The sequence below is a fragment of the Alosa alosa genome, chromosome 19 (genome assembly GCF_017589495.1).
Source record: "Alosa alosa isolate M-15738 ecotype Scorff River chromosome 19, AALO_Geno_1.1, whole genome shotgun sequence".
NCBI classification, from domain to species: Eukaryota; Metazoa; Chordata; class Actinopteri; order Clupeiformes; family Clupeidae; genus Alosa; species Alosa alosa.
Genome location: NC_063207.1, coordinates 24,884,466 through 24,905,268, shown reverse-complemented (window position 1 = coordinate 24,905,268; position 20,803 = coordinate 24,884,466). Strand labels below are relative to the sequence as shown.

At 42.9% G+C, this 20,803-nt stretch overlaps 1 protein-coding gene across 1 annotated transcript in view; it reads left to right on the top strand.

The window, feature by feature from the left end:
• The first annotated feature begins 446 nt into the window (after positions 1–446).
• Positions 447–20,803, top strand: part of spred1 (sprouty related EVH1 domain containing 1) — a 32,972-nt gene continuing 12,615 nt past the window's right edge. The window contains exons 1-3 of the mRNA XM_048227783.1: positions 447–1,094; positions 14,879–15,089; positions 18,099–18,267. Of these exons, the coding sequence (XP_048083740.1) occupies positions 1,066–1,094; positions 14,879–15,089; positions 18,099–18,267 (409 nt within the window). The 5' untranslated portion in view covers positions 447–1,065. The remainder of the gene's footprint in view (positions 1,095–14,878; positions 15,090–18,098; positions 18,268–20,803) is intronic.

The following is a 20,803-nucleotide window of genomic DNA, read 5'->3' as shown; positions in this document are numbered from 1 at the left end:
CTCGAATTTATTTCCTATCATCTTTTAAACTTGGTTGACAAATATCTTAAATATTCCTCATGTGGTCTTAATTCGGAATGTTTGAGGTAGGACAGACCAGTGTTTGGGGAAGTTTTTTTCTATGTCCTGTCTTGCAGATTTTTCCCCCCTCAACGGTGCGTGCTATCACACTGGCTCTTCCCTCTTCTATGTATCAATCCACTTAGCCTTATTGAGGGGAAACTTCTTTTGGGAAGTGCCGGGACTATTTTGAAACAACTGAGCGGAAAAAACGTTTTTGCTGGTATTGCATGGTTAATTTTTATATGATAATAAATAAACGTGCTTTACTGTTGATCGCGGTATCTCACGTTAGAGCACGTGTGATATCTGAAAGATTGGAGCTGTTCTGCTTTTCGAGCTATTCGCGGAAGGATCTTATTCTAGAGCTGAGGTCAACGCTTCCGCCCAGTTTTTAGATAGGCTATATGCATTGCCCGAGTTGAAAATGGAGTTCGTGTGAGATAGATGCTCAGAACTTCCAATTAGGAAATCTCCTATCTCTGTTCTCGTGATAACGTTTGGTGTATCAAAATAGGATAGTTGTCCAAACACCTTACGATCCCTGGAAGCCTCGTCTGGACAGTTCTGACAAATTGCTCGGAGAAACGCTGCTGCCTTTTTCAAGTGTTGTCCCCAAGAAGTTGCAGAGGGAATAGCTCGATGGCTAGCTGGAACAAGAATTACGAGCCTGATGTCGAATTTCATCTGCAATTGTAACTGATTGACCGTATTGGAATTTGTTTATCGTCGTGGCAGAGGACAATGGTGAAAATGGTTATTTCATTGCAGTCGGATTTTACTTCTGTGGAACATACAATGAATCAGCGGTTGCCTTTCCCGTTCTAATTTCAGTTCTTCGCTTTCCTCTGAGAGCTACACGGCATGCATCATTGTAGACCCTATATTTATTTCGAATAACTGGCTTTTTCTTCGAAAAAAAAAAAAATTTTTTTGCGGATAATTTCTCCGCTGTGACTGCGTCGTCGATGCTATTTCCAGTATTTGGATCCCCGTGAGAAAAAAATGAGCGAAGAGTCGACAAATCCAAACGAGTAAGTAGTGTGACATTTTCTATAGCCTAACGTTGTGCGTAACGATAGAATATTGGGGTCCGGCTAACATGTATCTTGTCATGATTTCAATGTAACAAAGTTAGACAAGAAAGTCGTTTGAGGTAGGCTATGCTGCAGGAAAATGTCAATATGTCTCATTCTAATATGTGCCTCCTTTTAGGGTAGAGCCATATTATTTTCTTGTAGCCTAAAGATATGATGATCTGGTCAAACATCATTCTTATGTCTGTGTAACGCTAACAACAATTTTGCTGCAGTTCTCTTTCTGTCACATCCATCAAGCTTTGGCTACTATCATTATGACTATGGAGAACTGACAATCAGGTCATAATTCTGGGCCTTTGATTTTGTAATTCCATTTAGGGTCTTAGCCTGAGCTGCTATTCCTCTAAGTTACTTTGAGACAACCACGGATTTTATTTTCTTTTTCCCAATTTCAAACCTAGGTTACTGAAACGGAAGGGTCATAAACTAACTTTATCCAGTTTGTCACGTAATTAGATGATGATGATTATTTTTGCGTGATGCAGTGTCTTATGTTAAACTCCATATTTTATTAGGCCGTAAAGTGTTATTTGTTCTATGTTTTAATACTGGAACTAAACGAGCAATAAGTAAATCGCCATAGTTTAGCCCACATAGGCTAGTCCCTTCAACCTTTAATATGGGGAAATAGATGCATTGTCTCTGAAGACCCTTTCATAGGACGTTAAAAAGCAACGTTTACTGAAAAGCTTATATATTAAGAAAAAACATTCTGAAAACTTGGAGATAATATAAAATGTTGTAATCACTAGCAAGAGTTTACCCTTGTCTATTGGTGCTGGAAGATTGTATGGTATGTAACGCCATCTTAATGTATTCTTAATCTAACGTCACCATAACGTTTGTTCTCCTTCAAATTGACAGATGCTTCTAGCAATGTTTCTCAATCAATCAGTTCATTGCTAAAATATGGTTACTGCAATGTTTGACTCAAAAAAGCTGAAGACGCCATTTTTTCTCAATCACACTAATTTGCATATCACAATCTTCATTCATAAAAATGATAAAAAATCACTCTTGCTCGCAATATGAATCGAAAGATTTGCTAGTTTAGTGATCATTTACGAAAGGGGAAGTAGAAAGGCGACATATTATTTCGCAATCGGTTTATTTATCGCTGTAAATCCATGTTGTTTTAATGGGGTGATCGCTTGCGTGCGCTTGTTGACAGTCACTGAGAAATATCTGCTCGGGAGGTGCTGTTGTCACGTGACCGCCTCCATTCATAAAGTACCTGGCTGCCCATTCACAGCTAGCTGTACAGTGGCGTGTGTCTATGCACCGCCCGCAGGATTGCACAAAGAATCTTCAGCTTAATCTTGTAGATCGACTACCACTCCTTGAGTATTTGTATACTGTTGGCAGGTTTTTTTGTCGCTGTAATTCATGAAGCTCAATGTTTTACAGGCCACGATAGACTTGAATGAGCTGGTTCATTCTTCGCCCTATGACAAAGTAAACGACCATTCCTTCACGTAGCCATTCTTTCTCTGCATATCAGTCTCATTTACTTCATTGAACAGTTTCTTTGTCCTTGAATATGTCCTATATGTTCCTGGTGGCATTATTTCCTGTATGACTCATGAGCATCTGGTATAGTAGCTGCTTTGTTCTTTTGTAACTAAACCAGTAGATCTGAAAGTAGTGTTGGAGCTTTTTTCATTTATATTTGAAAACGGTAGAGATGAGACATTTGCATATTGATGCTCAATTGATGCCCCCCACCAGCATGGGGAGCCCTTTTATGTAACACCCAAGAACAGCACATGCTCCTGATGACAAAGCCATGCACAAAGAAGCGAGTTGTTTTTAATGGGCTTTGAAGATGCCATTTTGATTATTTTTCCTTCCTTCTCATGGGAAGGTGGACATTGTCTGCTCGTTTTCTTCTGTTTTTGCAGTGATGTCCTATGAAACCCCATTTGCAAGGATTGTTATCGCTTTGCTGACAGGCTATCGTCGCTCTGTTTTATTTTCCATGTCTTGATGTTTGTTGATGTATCTCCAGTATTAGACACATAGATTCTTTATCAGGAATAAGTATTGCTATTGTCTGAAAAGGAGATTGATGCGATGATAAAAGGAGGGTGTTTCCTCTTGGAAAAGATTGCTGAAATGGATAAACAAAATAAACACATTTACAGTGGCTAATATGAATAATCCTGTGTATGGTTTACAAAATATATATATATAATATAATATCAGTTATATATATCAGTTACAGTTTACATCATAATTGTTGTGGTGTACAAACAAATTGAGGCTAATTTGAGATAAAGAGTTTTAAATGCCCATTGTGCCAAGTGATCTTGAATGATAGGAGTGACACATGCTATGTTTTATGCTCACCTTATTGTGAAATTGTTGTGTGGTAAGGTGAGGGTTGTTCTACCTTAGATCACTGATCAATTAGGGCCTAGACTAGTTGCTCTGCATGCTGTTTATTCTGGATTTTCTTTTGCATTTGTCATGAGGATTTATGATCAATGACAAAACATTAGTGTAATCTGACCGTGAGGATACATTAAGGAATCATTTAAAATAGTAGTGTTTAAATTTTTCATTCAGAATTTCAAATCGTGTATTTTGATATCCATTTTTTTAAAATCTCAAATACAGAATGTATGACCTAGACTAGGCCAGAATTGTGTGAACCTGATCTAGGAAATGTGTAATCTGTCCTATTGATGGGGCTTTGAGAAGGTCCAGCAGTTTTTATTTAGAGTAAATTGTTAGCTAGATGTAACGGATGTCTTAAACTAACCCAGAGCTGTTTATTTTCATATTTGAGTGGTGTGTTTGAGCTGTGTACTGTAACCAAACCATATCTCCCCGCAACACTAATTTAATATGCCCTTGGTGTTCACACATCTATATTTAAGCATCTGTATTTCCTGTGATGGTGGTTTTGGCAATTACTTTAAATTTAGCTGACTGAGCTGTGCTGAATTTATGTTTTCTAAAAAGATAGAGATGTTTACAAGGTTACAAATTGTTGTGAGATTTTGCTTTTTATCTGATACAGAGCACATGTTTCATATGGCAGTTAGCCTAGTATTTGTGTTGGAAGAGTGTTTTGTGGTGGTAGGGGTGTATGTGTCTCTTAACTTTAACTGTTATGCAAAAATCCAATGTGGAAGTACAGGGGGAACTTTTAGCTGGGGAAGATGTAGCTTGCAGTACACCCAGCATAGCAAATTCTGGGATTCTGGGAACCAGAGTAAGCCACACTGCCCTAATTAGTTGTTTCGTGAGGATGTGGATTGCCTTTGGCACATTTGCTTATGTTGAAAGGTTCACCACAACTTGCATGTTTTGCCATATTCTGTGACCTTCACATCTTACCCTGCAATTTGTTTGGGAAATGTTGGCTTCATTAGCCAGCCAGTTAGCAGAATGGCACTGCTGCAGTTACATCAGTTGAATTTAAAGGGACACCTGGGACATATTTTATAGCCTCTAAATGCACATGTCACAAGTATGTCTGTAAGGGAGCAGACGTCTTTCCTTGTTTTCATACTGAATGCCTTGATGTGATCTTGAGTATCGTGATTGGTGTGATGCATATTTTGTTATGTTGTATTAATTCTATAAAAACTAAGTTTTTACTCTGATGCTATGCATATGGTCCTGTGTTCCCACTGCACAATGGAGATTATGGTTAAAAAAAAAAACTGCTCTTTGTGCCCACCACTGATTCAAGGGGCAATATCAATCCAACATATAGAATGTTTATAACCCTTATGGATTGATTTCAGGGAGTAAAATGGATAACATTGTAGAATTGTGGCATGCATTCAGATGGAATACATTGATCACATCACATCCATGATGAACAGCATTTTTGCCCACATAAGTGATAGTGGTGCACAGATCAAGCCAGCAAGCAAGAAACCACATATCAGCCTTATTCATACAGTGCCGGTAAACTGATGGATCATTGTGTGTTATTGAGATTGGAAACACCTAGGGCCTTTCCGAAAATAGTTACTTCGCCCACTCCCTAGCCTCTTGCACTCCGTTGGCACTTTCATGTGGATGGTCCGCCATATTAAGGACAATCCGAAACCAATTACTGTTAAAGAGGCCCTATGCAACAATTCTAGCAAAAATGACCTTAATTATGCAGGTTGAGAGTTGGTCTGATGGTTCTACAACACTTTTTGGGTCGTTTGGTGGGTGCTTCTGAGCCCTATGTGTTTAGCTTGGTTTAGCGTAGCAGTCACTTGCTACCGAAGCTGCAGGGGGAGCTATGTCGTGAAAAATGCGAGCCCAAATCAGGCGAAAACCCAGAAACAGCGAAGGAAAAACCAGACCTGCATAGGGCTTCTTTAAGTGGTAGTGTGTTATAAGACCTCCAACGCCAAGTGAACATCGATGCCCCCTTGACTAGGGTGTGCGTCAATTAATGTGGCACATCATGGAGAACGCTTAATACAAATGTGTGTACAGTTTAAATGTGAGTACACCTGTGTAAACAAATCCATGGTTATGTCAGAACATGTTGTTGCCAGGCAGAATGAAGTTCGTCCCAAAGTGGAGTGCGAAATTATACCCTACGTGCTGATCAAGGGAACTTTATTTAGCTGTGAGGGTGATTCCCACCCAAATGCACGCCATAACCAAGGGGGAGTAGGTAGGGACTATTAGAAAGGCCCCTAGTGTGTCCCATTTCTTTTGGGGATTTGAGGGATAGTGGTCATCTAGGCCTCCAAACCCCTCCAAATGGAGCCTTTCAGATATGGACTCCAAACAGTGGTAGGAATAAAGACCCAAAATGCTACCATAAATCTACCATAAATGGAAGTATGTCTTTGCAAGATTAATCAGGCAATATTAATGCTTTTGAAAAACAAAAACAAGTAGGTATACTTGAAAGCAAGGGCAAGGGTTTACATCCGAAATATCTAGCCCATCCATTCCAATATACAGATTTCAGTACCGGGAGATTAACCCTGCTTAGCCAAACATGGAACTGTCCGTGTGATGGTTCATTAGGATCATTAAGAAACTTACTAGGTGCAGGTGAAGTATAATATTAATTTCACTCTGCTTTTAATATGCCTGTAGCCTCTGTCCTCTGACTTATTTTGTGATGTGTTACAGTGCATGATTATTACAAAATTAGACCTAGGCCTTGAAATGTCCATCCCTAGGTGGAGCTAATTGAGGATCAGAGGCCGATATGATGACATTAGGGACTATTTGTATGTTTCCAACACAGGAACTGCAGACGGTATTGTTTTCAGGAACCTATTTCAAGGGACATTTTAGTACTTAATCTGCAGTAGGTACTTTTGTTACTTCCAGTAACTGCTATGTGGACACAGTGCACTGAATGTTAAATTGGTTGAATGAAAGCCTCACAGAATGACCCAAATGTAAATATCTTTAATGTTATAAAACAAGCTGGGACAAATTAGCTAAGGTAGAAAACCAGAACAAACCAAAAGTTGTTGGCAGTTAGTTGGAATCAAAGTTTGAGTTTGTTACTAGCAGAAATGCAGGAACATCAGAATTAGTGTTGCACGGTGCACCGATACTACAAAAGTATCGCAATACCCTGAAATTAAAAATGTCACGATGCCTAATTTTATTAGTATCGATACTTTTGAGAATGACCGTGTTCTTTTGAAGTAACATGCGTGTGCACAAGGCATGCTTCTAGCGCCTCCTCCCCTAACCTGTGGCTGTGCGTCTTTTCTCCTCACACACGTAAGTGCAGCTGTCGTGCTATAAACAGCGAGAGATGGCTGCTAGTTCAAGTGATGCTATGGTAACACATAATAGGCTAATATCAAGTTGATTTGCTCACTTGCATCTCAAGTTTGTGTTGCTAACCTACCTAAGCTGTGGGATTTTGGTCATTTAGGCCTACTATTTGGGTTCAATGTAATTTAGAAATAGGCTAAGCAACCATGGTGCTCGCTAAAATCATTAATAAACATTGCAAGACACTTATCTCTTAAAGTGACAGGCACTCAATTACACCTACACATCATCAATGTGCACTCAATTAGACCTACACACCACATTAAAGATATGCCTAAGTGTAATAGTTTGAAAATAGTTATTGTTTTAGAATAGTTTTCAAATTGCTAAATATATTTACTAGTAATTATGTAGAATATATGAAATATGACATAAGCCATCATTTTCCATGTGTGTTTGTGTGGAGAGAGTCAAGCAGAATCTGGGATGGCCACTGGTGTGAATGATCACAATACAGTATATTCAGTATTACTGATGATGATGTCAAGGTGGTGGGGCCCCCAAATCAAATACATTTTTTAAAAAGTATCGAAGAAGTATCGAAATCGCAATTCTTGACTTGGTATCGGTATCGAAACATTAATTTTGGTATCGTGACAACACTAATCAGAATACATGTTGATTGTAATCTTTGGTGTAGATTATTATCTCTGCCGTACAGGTGGTAACAATGTGTATGTACAATTTACAAAAATTAACATCCGTGACAAAATGACAGAGATTGTCCCATTAATATTCAACCCTGTGGTGGCGTCACCAGCTCCTTGTTTTTCAAGTCCTGTTTGTAAACCTCTGAAAAAACTAAAAGTGGTTTTAGATTAGTTTATAATTGGAGATTCTGAGGTTCTGTTGAAGAAATTGCCTGTTTTAGATGGAAATGCCTGTTCAGGCATGCAACTGTTCCCTGTGAGATGCATTGTTCCGTTGACCATGTGAAATCGGTACTGCTTCCCGTGGTCAGTGCTAAATTATACACACCTTCAGCTAGCCTAGTTCCTACGTTGTTGCTCTCACTTCCCTTTGGTATTTCTGTAGTGAGATGTTTTTTTTAAAGCCCCAATCCTCTGCAGTATTAGCTCATGATATTGAATCAGGTACAGCTTGGTAGCAAAATCGAAAGGCTTTGACTCATTCATTTCCTGTTCTTGATGCAACATGATGATCTGGGTAAAAAGAATACAGCCCTAGGGGGAGATTGTTGACCACCCAAGCTTTCATGTGTTACCCATAATAAGGCATTGTTTATTTTTCTCCCCTTTAACCCTCCTTCAAATTCACACTTAGGTTAGATATATTTGTCATTCTTTCATAGCTGTCAAAAATGGACACAGTAGAGATGCAGATTACTTCAGAAATGTTGCAAACTGTTTGATGAAGGCATGGTTTTGTTTGGGGCATATGGGGTAGAGTATACGACTGCTGCTGTGAGAATGGCTGCACCCCACAGCCACCCCCATGAGGCCACAAACATAACAGGGTACAGATGTAAACCCCAAGCCCTGTGTCTTTGAGTTTCCCCAACTCTTTGAAACCATGAGGATTTAAGGGGTGTGTGCATGTGTTTGTATGCATGTGTGTATGTGTGTAAAGCCCTGTGTTTTCAGAACAAGATGGCCTGAAGCTTTTGTGGTCCTTGCTTTAGTTTGAGGAACCAAGTTGTGCTGTGTCATCTCCATCATAATGTTAGGCCAGGAAGTATGTCTTATCTCAGGGGTTTCAGCCAAATGATTCTGTAAGGGGAGCTGTGATAGTATGTGTGTCTGTGCCCCAGCCCCCTAAAGCACTGACTTGTAATGGTGGCTCACCCAGCAAGCCCTCATCTCTCTCCTCTTTCCTCCTGCTTTGAGTTCTCTCCTTCTTTCCTTTTTTCCTTCCTTCCAACAAGAGCAGGGTCCCTGGAGACTCTTCACATCAAAGCCTCCCAGCGTTGCTGTTGCAGTCCAAATCTGCGGTTCCTCTTCTCATTTTTTTTCGCTCTCTTTCCTGTAATTGCAGCGCAAGGTTTTAATTTTCCAAATGCTTGCGGTGGAAATTAAGATCATCTCAATATGTGGCATGATTGATGTCTTCAGAATGGTTCATTTCTGCATTTGATATGCAGATGGGAGACCTAGATTTACAGTGGTGCCACAGTCATGGCGTACCAGAACCATTTTAAATCGAACACTTGCAGGATTAGCATTGGTGTAGAGGAGAAACTCTTTTATTTTGTCTTCTTAAATTTAGGCATTACAATCCAAGGTCCCTGTGGATTATCTCATCCCATTCCTATTGCTCTGTGTGGCAGTGTATTCAAGCAGCCTACATCCTGTGCTAATTTTCTCCCACATTTATGTATACACACACGCATGTATTTTCCATGTTCTGAATTCTGCCTGCAATCAGACAGCAGCTGTAAATAATCAACTTGGTTGCGTAGAAATAAAAGGAAATCTTTTGGCAACGTTGGTCAATTTTAGCATAAGGCGATTGTTTACTATATGTATAGATAGATAGATAGATAGATAGATAGATAGATAGATAGATAGATATCATTTACTGGAGATGCTTCTTTAGCTGGTTGCTCCATGTCTCTTGTCTGAAGCTGACTCTCACACAGCCTTGCTTGGTGTCGCCTGCACTGCTCAAGATGGAAACTTGTGAGCTGGAAATGAGTCATCGGCCATCGGTGTAGGTACATCTCTACACAAGGCATCACAGAAATCCTCACTGCTTTTAGAACAAATCAAGCTCTCCTCTCCCAAAGCCCATTTAACAGTTGCAGAATGATGGTGATGCCTAATTACCTAACTGGCAACCTGGTCCTGGTGCAAGTATTTCTGTAGGATGGGACAGGGATTGGGGGTACAAGTCAACCATGGACCTATACTCTGCAGCTTGGAAAGGCCTTCAGTGCTGCAGCTGGTTGATTGTGACTTGGAGGGACTGCAAACCAGGGGTTTAATTTCCAAAACCATGACTGCGGAGGCTATTATTTAAAGTAACTGGTAAGGTCATCCTTGAGCACTGAAAGTATAAACGGTGGGAAAGCCTACTCGGTTAGTGGATTTTGGATATTGTTTTTCGTTCATTCCTAAGGTGGCTTAGGCAGAGATGAACTTGAAGATGGATGGAATTATTGTTTGTTCAAGTGTAATGTAGCCTTGGTTGTGTAGGTTGGCTTTAGTTGTTTAGAATATATATGTTTTCTAGGCCCATATAGCAGCCATTTGTTTAAATAAATTGTTGATGTCATATAGTCACAAATGTAGTTATCTTGGACTTTTGTCAAATTGTTAGTGTTAGGATAATCTCCCTGTAAATTTGTTTAGCATGTTTCATACTGACAGTTTACATATCATTTACATAAACAAGCCTTATGTTGTTTGTTTGGGGGATAGAGTATGATCTGGTGGACAGATCCCCTAGATTATTGGTAATCTGATTATCCTAGCTAAATTGTGATTAGCTCACACATTTCATTCCTTCACCGTGTCTTGTCTTAATGTAGGCTATTCTTTGTGTCTTGAATATTGGTGCTGCGTCCATACTGTGAATATGGTGCAGAATGGCTAGTTTTATGCCTGAAGTACTTGCCTTCTCCCCTTTTGTGCCATCAAAAATATGTCCTTTTTCCTCATCCTCCAAAAAAGAAATGTTTGTTTCTAAAGTTAAGGACCCCACTGGAGCCTGACGGGCCTCCCCTGGATGGGTGAAGGAGAGAATGGTGGAAAGGAGCAGCATATCCCGCTCTCCCACTCCACACCCCCTTGCCCATTTCTTTTGAGATGGTAATGACCAGGGGAGGTTTCTCTAACCTTAGCTTGCAGAGCGTGTCTCTCCGGCTACATGCTCCACTGCCTGGACATTGTGAGAGCACAAAACTCCGGGCTCGGGGATCCAGTAACGTGAAATTTCAGCAGAGAAGCAGCCATTGTGTGTCGAAGGTAGGGACGGGAGGGTGGTATAGCGAGAGGGTCCAGGAGGAGGGGTTGACTTGGCGAGAAATCAGCGCTCAAGCCACATCCTACTGCCACTCATCCCACCATTACAAACACAGTGCAAGGTCCAGCAGCCATGTCTCCTCAGGTTTCCTGCACCCCAGTGTAGCAGCTAAGGAGACTAAGCTAATGTAGCCTTGCTCAAGCTTACTGCTCCGGGTTAGTGTGTGCTTCACTAATTCACGGATGGGATAAATGCAGAGACCAAATTCCTTGTATACTTGGCAGAGTAGCCTGATTTACATTTACATCCTGAAAAGGCACCTGGATAGTGCTTTTATCCTGTATACAACTAGACAGAAGGCAGTTGGTGGCTGTTGCATGGTCATCTCGGTAAACTCTTGGACTCTGAGTAAAGGTGTAAATGCTTTTTTTTCTGTGTCCAACAGGACGGTAAGGGTTAAGCATCATTGACTGTATCGGTCCAATGAAATATTGGTGTGTTTTTTTTTTTCCCCTATCCTTTTTGTGATATATTTTGGCAAGACTGGCAACTTCCACTGAACTGTTTTTGGCATTGAACATGAATGACAACAGCCACACTCTCCACCCCCCAAGCACACTCTCTTTCACTCCCACACACACACACACATCTCCCACTCCTTTGTTTTCATCTGTCCCTCCCCTTCGGAAATGAAGTCAGTCTTCCAGCAGACTAACTTAGGATAATTTGACATGGGGGAAGGGAGGGGATGCCGGGGGGCTTTGGTCCCTCCTCCCCTCCGGGCCCTGACCCTCAGCTTTCCCAACCAGCTGATCCTGCTTCCGGCCTGTGGCTGTGTGACCACTGGACTGTGCTCTCTTAGTGAGGACCGGGGGCCACGGCTCCCAAACCTTTTGTCTCCTACGAATTCATTCTTTCCTGGGATGAATTTAAAGCAGGAAAGCCTCCACCATTCCCAGGATGCAAAGGAGCTCTCAAGAAGATATTAGTCTAAAGTCATATAGGTCCTTACATTTAATCAATAGGTTTTCCAGAGCAGATTGCAGAGCAAAAAACAATAAATGTGTGGGTATATGACATGAGTGTCCTTAGAGACCATGACCTTGGTACCAGTAGATTGAGTAGATGGAGCTCACTCTTGCAGCCAGGCTGCAGGGCACCACAGATGGTGGCAGATCAGTTAAAGAGGGGATCTCGGTTTGCCAAAATGGAAAACAAGGGCCATAATGGAGGGTAGGTGTGACACGCTGGTTATTTTTGTGCCTCAGCTTCTTTAATATGGAAGAAACAGGGTTTAGACATCGTCATGGTGACTTGGATGCAAAGAGAACGAAACCCCCGTGTGTGTGACGTCAGCGCACGAGCATCCCACCGCTCCCTAATCTGTCAGCTCGCGGTCTTGTCCGTGTCGAGCCACCAGCGAGGCCACAGATGCTCACGTGTGTGCTTGGAAATCGGGCTATTTTAAGGCACAAGAAGCGACTGTCCCACCATGATGATTTGATAAACCTCCAGTCTGACGTCAAAGATGGTGGATGCCAAAACCAGGAAGCGCACAATATGGAGACTCAGTTGGAGTCACAGGATTGTGGTTTTTTCCCCCCTCCTCTAATGTGTTTGCGTCAGCTACACAAGGGCATATAGAGAATGGTAAAGTAGGGGAACCCTTTCATGTATTTGGGTTGGTAATTTTTTTTGTGATTGAATGCTTAGCAACGTGTGTGTGTATGCACATATCTACATGCGCATGTTTAAAGCAGCCAGGTCATGGTCATTGTTCCTTGGTCATGGCTGAGCAGCACCTCTGCCGCTCCCCTGCTGTGTGAGTGACAGCTTCTCTTGTTAGACTGGCCGTATGTGGTATGTTGTTTTTTTTTGGTGGGGAGGGGAGTGTTTGTGTTCGCTGGTGTGTGGAGACCCAGCCAAGCCTTACCTTCGAGGCTCCCGGCGCCGACTCTCCCGCCCTGTTCTCATGTCTCTGTGACTTCAGGCACGTCGGTCAGAAACTGCAGGCGTGAGAGGTCTCGAGGAGGAAGTGACCCCTCCCTCCTCCCTCAGCCCTTCTTCCCTGAGGTGAACTTCTCTCTGCAAGGGGGATATGAGAGTGGATCTTTTGCTTACTAAACAAGAAAAGAGTCCCAAAGCAAAAAAAAGAAAAAGGCCTGACTTTTTTTATCTGTCCATCTTTTTCCTTCGTTCATACAGTGGAGCATAACAATGAGTCACAAGAGAGTGTGGACGATTGGTCATGCAGACGTCCACAATCTATTTTTCAGGCAAGATTGTGACATTTTACGGCTTCCTAATGTATTCAAGCGTCACATAAACATTTAGAGGACACATGGTGTGTTGACAAACCAACAGAATGATGGCCAGCATAGCCATCTAATGGGCAAATTATGTCACGTGTCATTCATAGGCTGAGGAGCCGGTGCCAGGAAATAGTAAGTAGTGGGGCAATAGTTCGGCCACAGTCACATATTTCTCTAAGCAAATTTATCTGTGAACTTTTTTTTTGAAAAAGTTGACACTTCCGGAGGTAAAATGACAAATCTCTTCGACCACCTGAAAAGGAAGAATGTGAAGGAACATGCCGTCAGCTCCAGGAGAGGCTTAGCACATTTCAGAATGAATTTAAAGAATGATGCTTTCATGCATAGTATTTTAATTTACTACTTTTTTCATTTTTTTTTTTATTTAGCTGCTCTGAGCCACACTCAGTCTAGCTTCCCAGTCTAAGATTTGGGAAACATTGGAAATGGTGTCCTGTTCAAAACTGTGGACAACGTGGCATTAAAGACACTGTCACTGATACACACCTATGTTGTAGCAAAATAGATTAAGACTGAAACAGTTTGAATGGATATTTATTTTTCTCTGTTTTCAATTCTGAAGTGTCAGAACAAGAGTCTCCACACCCGTCATTTTTTTGTTGTCGTTGGGGTGTTTTAAGGCTGTGTGACCCTGTTTGACTTTGGTGGCCAGAACAACTGCCCTGTTTTTATTAACCAGGCCATTGATCTTGAGCGGAAGGTTGGTAAACAGTCACCAGACAAGTAGCAGTTTTTATAGGACAGGAATAAGAGAAAGGCGGATAAGCAAGGTTAATTTCTAACCGATCGGAACCTCGTCCCTGTGCCACTGTGCTGATGTTACATAAAAGCTAGTTTGTTTCATTCGCATTAGTTTCTCACATGGTTGAGCACACTATTGGAAACTAGCCTCTGAGTTATTGACCTCCCTAATTAGCGCTTCTCTGACCGGTTTGGCCATGGAAGGTGCATCCTGCTGTCACCATCAATTTTCTACAAGATAAAAAAGAAGCTGATGTAACATTAGTGGCACGTTGCATAGGATGTCTTCAGAGGTCAAATTCCCCCTCCTATCCCTGCCCACCTTCCTTAATGTGTCACTAGGGGATCTGTAAAAGGCTGCTTGCTGTGAACTTTGACCGTTTTCCAGTGGCACACGAGTGAAATTCTCCAGTCAGTCATACAGCAGTTTAGTACAATGCTGGAAATCAGGCTTAACGTAGCACTAAAAAGTGTTTGGTATAAAACTAGCCAGGCAACTATCTAAAAGGTATGCAAAACCATGCAAACACCAACAACCACACCGATAAAAGCTTGTTAGCATGCTAATGAGTCTATTTTGGCAATTCTGTTGGTCACGTCCTCAGCAGCTGGTGAGAACGACTGGTGTGTCTTTCACATGGCCATATATCAAGATACATTTGTTTATGATGCCAAAACTAGTTGCTTAAGACCCCTGCGTACCATTCCTTAATAATAAAAAAATAAAAATGTCTCTGTTTTTACGTCTTGTTGAGCACAATAGATGTAGGCCTAAATTGTGTGAGGTTTATGTTTCCCTCTGGAAACTATATTGTGTTCATATGGCATTTAGAGTGGTCATCGATCCTTCTTACTGTCATGTGAACCTAGACGTGCACATTTGCATGTAGTTGTTGTATGCGCTATATATATAATTTATATATATATTTTCCGTCTTTCTCCCCACAGTGACAGTTACGCACGTGTGAGAGCAGTGGTGATGACACGGGACGACTCCAGCGGAGGGTGGCTCCCCCTGGGGGGTGGAGGCTTGAGCTGCGTCACTGTCCACAGAGTCAGTCGGCCTGACGACAGCAGCGGCAATGGGAGTACTGGTGGAAATGGCAGTGGCGGTGGGGCTGACTTCCTTATCCAGGGGGAGCGGCTCAAAGACAAGTCGGTAAGCTGCGCCGAGTCGTGCCTACAACTTTCACACATACCTCAGCACGCTGTCCCACATGACCTACCTCACACATGCAGGCACCACTCCAGATCTACACCCAGTCGAAAGTGTGCTTGTTAAGTGGGGAGTTGCACAGCCAAAAGGGTGACGCTCTGGCGTCATATCCTCAACCCCCGGAGGAAGTGAGCCTTTGGCTCTCTTCCACAGCACAGGTACCTGAGAATTGCTGCCAGTTCCTGGGTAAACTAGCCTGATCTCATCAAGCAAACGAGACTCCCTGTGTGAATGTAAGTGTGTGAGAATGTGTATGTATTTGTGTGTGCGCTTGCTTGCATTTATGTGCGTACATGGGGTTGAGGACTGCTCATGGGCTGGCTGGACGCATGAGGTGAATCCAGGCCTGGATTAGATTTACCCGGTAGTAGCTGTGTCTTTACGCTCACAAGCCCCCGATAGAGCTCACTGCATTTCTGTTCTGCACGGCTCACGGGGGAGTTCAAAAAGGATGATTCACTGCCTCGTCCCTGCTTCTGCCGCAGTATTTAAGTGTTGTGGAGCTGCAGAAGAGGACACAGGAAATGTATTTTAACCCTTTACAAACATAGCCCGGTGTACGGGGTTAGCCTCTCCATTAGCCTTCCCAGTTAGGACAGCATCTAGCTAAACTCAAAACTCGTAAAAGTCACGCAACAAGGGCCAGGGAGGAAGAAAGGGCGGGTGTGAACACTAGTGGTAACATGTTGGATGCACTTTATTTACCGAGCCTGAGGTTACTCATGAGGTGTCTTGCTGCAAACCAGCTCTAAGAGAATGTGCTCAGATGACTACGATCATTTTCTCCTTTAGAAATGCTTCCATTTTTTGCTGATAGGGAAAACAACTATACACACACACACAGGCATAGATTAGAGGATGGTGTGAAAGAGACAGGAGAGAATGAGCAAAATAATGGAAGGGACAAAGGCAAAGACATACAAAAAAAAGAGACCAGCAAGAAGACAAGAACAGACTTGAATATGCAAAGACAGACCCTGACTCAAGGACTAAGACGGTGCAAGAGAGGGACAGAGAGAGCGAGAGCCGATGACAACAGTGTCGGAGGGGCGATCTGCCTACACGTGTGTAACGATGCGGTACAGGGTGTACTGATGAGTCAGCTGGTGCCAAATATAGCCTCCCAGTGTGCCTGCACTCACTTAATGTTCCCATGTTAAGGACTCGAGCTTAATTGGCTACACAATTACTACATGTCAAATAGCTTTTAATGGGGGGGGGGGTCCCATCACAGATTGGAGCACTAAACGATGCAACCATAACGGGTATTGAAATAAGGAAGTTAAAGAAGAAAAAAAAGAGAATGATCATTTGAGCTGTGGATGCTTATGATTTCTGAGTGATGGTGTAGCAGCATGGGAGAGTCCTTGCTGGTCCTGTGCTTCCATGATTCGACTGTGGGTCCACTGGCCATCACTCATCTCGGTGAGCCCACCCCCCCCCTCCATCCCAGTGCTGAACACAGCGGCTATGGACACTCAGCTGGAATCCCATTCAGCTACAGTCTCTCTATCTGTCTTTTCCATTGCTTCTCTCGCTCCCTCTTTTACACACACACACACACACACACACACACACGTACATGCATACATTATTTTCACACACCCTCCAAAGCACACCATGTCTAGTTCACCCCAGTCAAGGTTTCTGCTGTTGTGTTTCCACCCCTCTCTCTTTCTCTTCCTCATTTTGCGCCGTGGCTCTCCCCGCCTGGTGGAATGCGGTGTAGAGTGTCGTCCTCGTATGCTGTAATGGGGATACTTCCTCCTCTGCTGCGCCTGTGCTCACCTGACTCTCCCTGGCTCCACTCAGTCTCGCCCTCACAATCAGGCTGCCTGGTAGATCCCCCCCCCACCCGTAAACTACCCAGCCTCGCCCCACACACCCCGGCCCTGTGCGCGACTGAGTAAACATAGGGCTCAACTCACCCAGCCACACAGGCTACATATGCACACACTCAAACACACACACACACATACACACACACTCCAAAAACACCAGAGCAAAACTGTTAGCGTGCACGTGCACCTGCCCCTGTTGGCAGCACCCAGCTCACCTGCACAGTTAGCTTTAGCCGGCGACGCAGATTAGCATGGCGTGTGTGTGTGTGTGTGTGTGTGTGCGCCCAGAGGACTAACCAGCTCACATTACAAGCAGATTGGCCTAGCCCTTGCATTAGGGCATTTACTGGCCCTAATCCACTTACAGTCAGTTTATTTGAGGGGTTAGCCAACCTCCTGACACCTCCGGCTTTTGAAGTTAGAAATGCTCTGGAGGCCCTGTTTGAAAGCCACCCCCTCTGGGGCTTTGGGCTTAGTTGCTCCTTGTTTGGGTTTGAATTATGACAAATGCAAAAGTATGTTGTGCGTCAACGTCAAAAAGGGAGGGAACTTTGCTTTGAATGACATGCTTTACTCTGAGGAGAAAGCTACACAGGGGTTGTTTTGCTCTATTTGAGAATGCTATACATACACACACATGCATATACACATTGAACTGCATACCGACACCACAGGCACGCACACTCGCACACTAAGCCCCAAAGACTAATAGGCATCTCTGGTTTCATTTCATCTGCTCATAGGAAGGCCTGGAGCCAATTGAAAGGTCTTTATTAATAATGGGCTTTTGAACGCAGACTTTGACTGCTTTCATAGGCCCCATACCATTGCCTGAGACTTAACAATTAATATTCCTCAGTAGTGTGGCATATGGAGGACTTCCAAATGCTGAATTCCAAATTTAGAATTCAGGCGTCACAATGAAAGTATCAGTAACATTGCACAGACTGCTGTCTTTTTTTTTACTGTGTAACATATTAATGAAATTATACCTTTACTGTAATCTACAATGTGTCAGCCACATGTTTTTTGTATTCCATCTCCAATAACTGAGTGGTGACTGATCATGAAAAGGCCCAAGTGTAAGCCTCATGTCCCTTTTTATGTTCAGATTGTGCTGGAGTGTAACATCAAGAGGGACTTGGTCTACAACAAAGTCAATCCCATCTTCCACCACTGGCGGATTGACAACAAGAAGTTTGGCCTAACCTTTCAGAGTCCAGCTGACGCGCGAGCCTTCGACAGGGGTATACGCCGAGCCCTGGAGGACATTAAGCAAGGTGGGTCTTTACCATGCTGAACTTCTAAGTAACGTTTCCTATGGTCTCTGGTACCAGGGACGCACAGTCATTCTGTCAATCTACACTAAGCAACAAAGTCCCAAGTTAGGCAAGAGGATATGAAGGGTAATTGTTTGATTGGGGCCGCAATCTTCATGAGGCTACATCTTCTGCATATGCTAGATGGAAATGAGTCTGTGATCTATGAAAATGGCCTCTTTAGACTGGGCTGGCAAGAATGAAGAAAGTTGTCCCCCAGAAGTCATACAAAGCCTCAGTTTTGGGATTCAAAGTGTGTTCAAAGTATTGGGAATCTCTTTTTGGGTAGTTACAAATACCAAACAGGTTGAATGTTTAGGATGGCAAAACATTTACCTTTGTCAGTTGTTTACTGGCACCAATGCAGGCTATTGGATGTTTCAATAATTTAATTTTGATCTAGGTTTGTTGTACTTGTCTTTCTTAGTATAGGTTTGACATTAGCCTATGTCTCTTTTATTAAGTGAATGAATGTTAGCAACTCTTGCTTTAGTGCACACCTGTCCATCAATTTGTATGTTCTGCCATTGTTGTCATGGTTATTGGAGACTGATGTTTACTTTCTAAATAACATGCCTTTTCTGGGCAGAATATCCACAACCTGCAACAGTAACTTTCAGTCTTTCAGAAAGTGTTCCTAATTAAATTAATTTGGCTATGGCTTTGCTTTCCATATTATAGCTTCACAACTGTATCACATTCTTTTCTGGCTCTTGGGAATAATTCTACTGAGAGACGTGTCTGAAGTCATGATGTTGTTTTCTATTTTCTCATAAGCTGCTCTTTTAGGTTTGGTGGTGTAATGGTGCTTTTAGAATATTTTTTCGTCAGTTCAGTAGCTTAGCGGAACACAAAATTGATGTGCGGGCTGAATCTCTTTAGAAATCCAAATTGACCAAGGGGGCCTGTCTTGTGGGCCAGGAGTTTGAGACCACTGGACTATATCAATGTCTGATGTTGCCCATCAGTTGAACGATCAGCAGAAGAACATGGAAAGGGAAAGAGTATGTCATGGGACTGTCAGGTGCTCACAGCATTGAGAGTAGGAAAGTGAAACAGTGAGGCTAGTGGTTAGCATGGAAACAGCCTGCTCAGCAGACCCCCTGCACCACACCGATGTTGCACAACATCTGGCCAGGCCATGGACTCCTCTACACTCACACTTTGGACCTGATGATGCTGCCCTTTTGTTTGAAATGGATATCACATCAGCTGGACAGACTTGGGACATATGAGGTCATCTTCAATCTTGTTGTGGTGGGATGGCCAATTACTCTTAGTGTCGAAAACAAATGTTTCTACATCCTTGTAAATAAATAGATAGATATTTAGCACACATTTATGTCTACTTACAACATTTGTTTGGGGTTCAGACTCGTATACCACAAACAGCCTATTTTTAGGAGTTCTTTTCCTAGTTAGCTCCAAAATCTTAGTTTGTATAATCTGCACTAGGAGGGATGTTTGAGTTTGAACAGCTTTTAGTTGTAAAAAACGTGTGCTGAGGGGGTTGTTTTGGAGTGAACATTTTATCCTCTGGACTTTGTCAATGTGGCGTTTCTGTTGTGATATTTTTTTTTTCCGAGGGCCAAGTCCGCTGAAGTGGCCACATTGGAGCGCCTCAGCATAGAGCTGCGGGCCTGCCAGGCAACCAGTGTCCGTCTCTTGAGTAGTTAAGGCACGGGCGTGTTGTGTAATGCTGCCCGAGCGCGCAAGCTAGAGAAAAAGGGAGAGAGGGAGGGAGAACGCGAGAGAGTGAGCAGGTTCCTCTGTATTCCTGTTGCATCGCACCGCTGCCCGGACCCGCAGTGTGTGTCAGCTATGCACGGCTCTGTTACCACGGCAACGGCGCACATGGCTCATCCAGAACAGTGGCTTGGCATTGGAGGAGTCGTGCTGCAGGGAGCCTGAAGCTGAAGCCTCTCTCTCTCTCTCTCTCTCTCTCTCTCTCTCTCTCTCTCTCTCTCTCTCTCTCTCTCTCTCTCTCTCTCTCTCTCTCTCTCTCTCTCTCTCTCTCTCTCTCTCTCTCTCTCTCTCTCTCTCTCTCTCTCTCTCTCTCTCTCTCTCTCTCTCTCTCCCTCCCTCCCCCCACTCATTTTCTCTCTTCCTACTGCTTTTTGTCTTGCTCTGTCTCTTGGCCTCTCTCTCATTCTCGATCTTTCGTTCTTTCTCTTCTTTTGTCTGTCTGTCTCTCTCTTTTCTCTCCCCCCTCATTCACTACTTTCTCTGCCAATGCACAAGATCAAGTATATGGTCTAAAATTCGAGGCATATCTGTGCAGACAAACCACTAACTGTGTTTTCCCTGATATTGTCCTTTTTCTACTTTTCTTTTTCTAGCAAAATTCCCACTGACCCTCTCCCTGCCTCTTTTTTTGTTGTTGTTGCTAACCATCCACTCAGTCAACATGGCCTAAACTCTGAACATGAAATGCTACAATACAGGCAACTTCTTCTCTGTGCAGCCTGCTTGCAATGTTACTAAGAATGTTGGGATA